Source organism: Drosophila nasuta, unplaced genomic scaffold (assembly GCF_023558535.2).
Source record: "Drosophila nasuta strain 15112-1781.00 unplaced genomic scaffold, ASM2355853v1 ctg34_pilon, whole genome shotgun sequence".
In the NCBI taxonomy this organism is placed as follows: Eukaryota; Metazoa; Arthropoda; class Insecta; order Diptera; family Drosophilidae; genus Drosophila; species Drosophila nasuta.
This window is the reverse complement of record NW_026869528.1, coordinates 161,839-163,849: the sequence shown is the minus strand read 5'-3', so window position 1 is coordinate 163,849 and position 2,011 is coordinate 161,839. Positions and strand designations below refer to the sequence as shown.

The 2,011-nt window shown below is 47.6% G+C and overlaps 1 protein-coding gene across 1 annotated transcript; it reads right to left on the bottom strand.

Annotated features, from left to right (window-relative positions):
- Window positions 1-319: 319 nt before the first annotated feature.
- LOC132797931 (uncharacterized) lies at window positions 320-877 on the bottom strand. The gene has a single exon (XM_060809684.1). It carries the CDS (start codon window positions 875-877, stop codon window positions 320-322), a length of 558 nt encoding a protein of 185 aa, XP_060665667.1.
- Between the last annotated feature and the right edge of the window lie 1,134 nt (window positions 878-2,011).

The following is a 2,011-nucleotide window of genomic DNA, read 5'->3' as shown; positions in this document are numbered from 1 at the left end:
GCCAACGCAGCACGAAGCACTTCTTCTCGCAATCCACCAGGCGGCAAGATCTCCGTTAGAATGGACTTTGTTGAGCGTACCAATCTTTCCCATGCACCGCCCATGTGCGGTGAGCCTGGCGGAATGAACATGAACTCCATTTCTGGGTATTTGGTCTCCACATCCCTGGTCGATATACGCTCCACTTCATCTTTTAACACTCTACTCGCACCTCGAAGTTAGTTCCATTATCGGACATCATTCGTCGCGGGCAACCACGTCTCGCTATAAATGCCTTTAGAATACAAAGAAAGAGTCGGTTGACAGTGACGTTGCGATATCAGGTGTACGGCACGAATTGTGAGGCATGTGAACAGAACACCCCAGCGCTTCTCGTGCCGTCGTCAACGATGATGTCGATGGGCCCAAAGTAATCCACTCCTGTATAGGTGAACGGCGCCATGTGGTGCGCCAAACGCTCGCGCGGTAGACTTCCCATTTCTGGAGGCCTAGGACGCGCGCGCCTCATCCGGCATGCTGGACAAGTTTGAGAAACCTCTCTCACCAAGGCTCTCAGACCAAATATCAGGAACCTTTGCCGTAGTTCATTGACCACGATCTCGTCGTACAGATGATGGTACCGGCGATGATACGACTCAACCAGCAGAAATGTAAATCGATGTCTTCTTGGTAGGATTATGGGTCGCTTTAGGTTTACTTCGACTCCTTCTATTAGGTCGATTCTTCCCTTGACGCGCAGTATGCTTACTTCGTCCAAGTACGGAGAGCATTTGAATAGCTTGCTCTTCCGATCCATAATACTGCTTCCCGTTTTTAAGCATTTCATCTCGCTGAAATACTCGGTTTCCTGGCACACTCGTATTAGAATGATATCCATCTCGATTGGCCGCTCAAGTAATAGTAACTTCTTTAATTCCGATCCCATGCTCTTCTTGACAATAGATCATAAGAAATCAATACTCGCAACTGTGCGGCTCTTAATCTCTCCAGTTTGCTGAATCTTTCTGGGTCTGGTGAGATACAGCTCAAAGGTGACATGACTTCCAATTGCTCTTCGACGTGTTGCAGAATAGTATTGCTATGTTGGCTCGCATCAATGTTCATCTGCGGCCACTGAGAGTCATCCGAATATAGAAATTCAGGCCCTCTGAACCACCTATTCGCTTCGTTAATGACAGGCGTTCTTGTCCATTTGGTACCATCGTCGGCCACATTTTGCGCTGACGGGACCCATCTCCAGTTACTCACATCTGATCCTTCTAAGATTTCGCCAATGCGGAGTGCAACAAATTGGTGAAACTTACGAACATCGAACGTATCCAGAATAGAACGTCTCTAGAGTCTGTCCAGAATACTTTCTTGTCAACGTGTACTGACATTTCAGACTCGATACATCTGGCCAACCTCAGCCCCAAAACAGCAGCCATGAGTTCCATGCGAGGTATCGAAATTGGTTTCAATGGAGCAACCCTTGTTTTCGACGCTACAAGGCTGCAATGAACTTGATCGTCTACTTCAGCTCGGATGTATACGACGGCAGCGTATGCATTAACACTTGCGTCTACAAATGTATGCATTTCCAGACATCTAGCTGCACTAACTCCTTTCAAACATCGGGCTATACGCAGATTGTTTAACGTTGGCACCAAATCCAACCAACGACGCCAGTCTGCCTCGTCTTCTTCTTTGAGCGGCTCATCCCATCCGACTCCACTCCTCCATATATTTTGCAGAATGATTTTTGCGCGTATGTTGAAAAATCCAACAATTCCAAGGGGTCGAATATGGTCATAATCATGCTCAGGACGCGGCGTTTAGTTGGCCGACCATCCAGAGCCTTTGCGATCGTATCTGGCTTCACCATAAACGTTAGACAATCTTCTCCAGGTTGCCACCACATGCCCAGAACCTTTTCCGGACCAACATCTGGGTAACAAATTGGCTTGTCCAACATGTCATATCTATTCTCAAGAGCACAGACCACTGCTTGAGAATTGGATGTCAGTGTCGC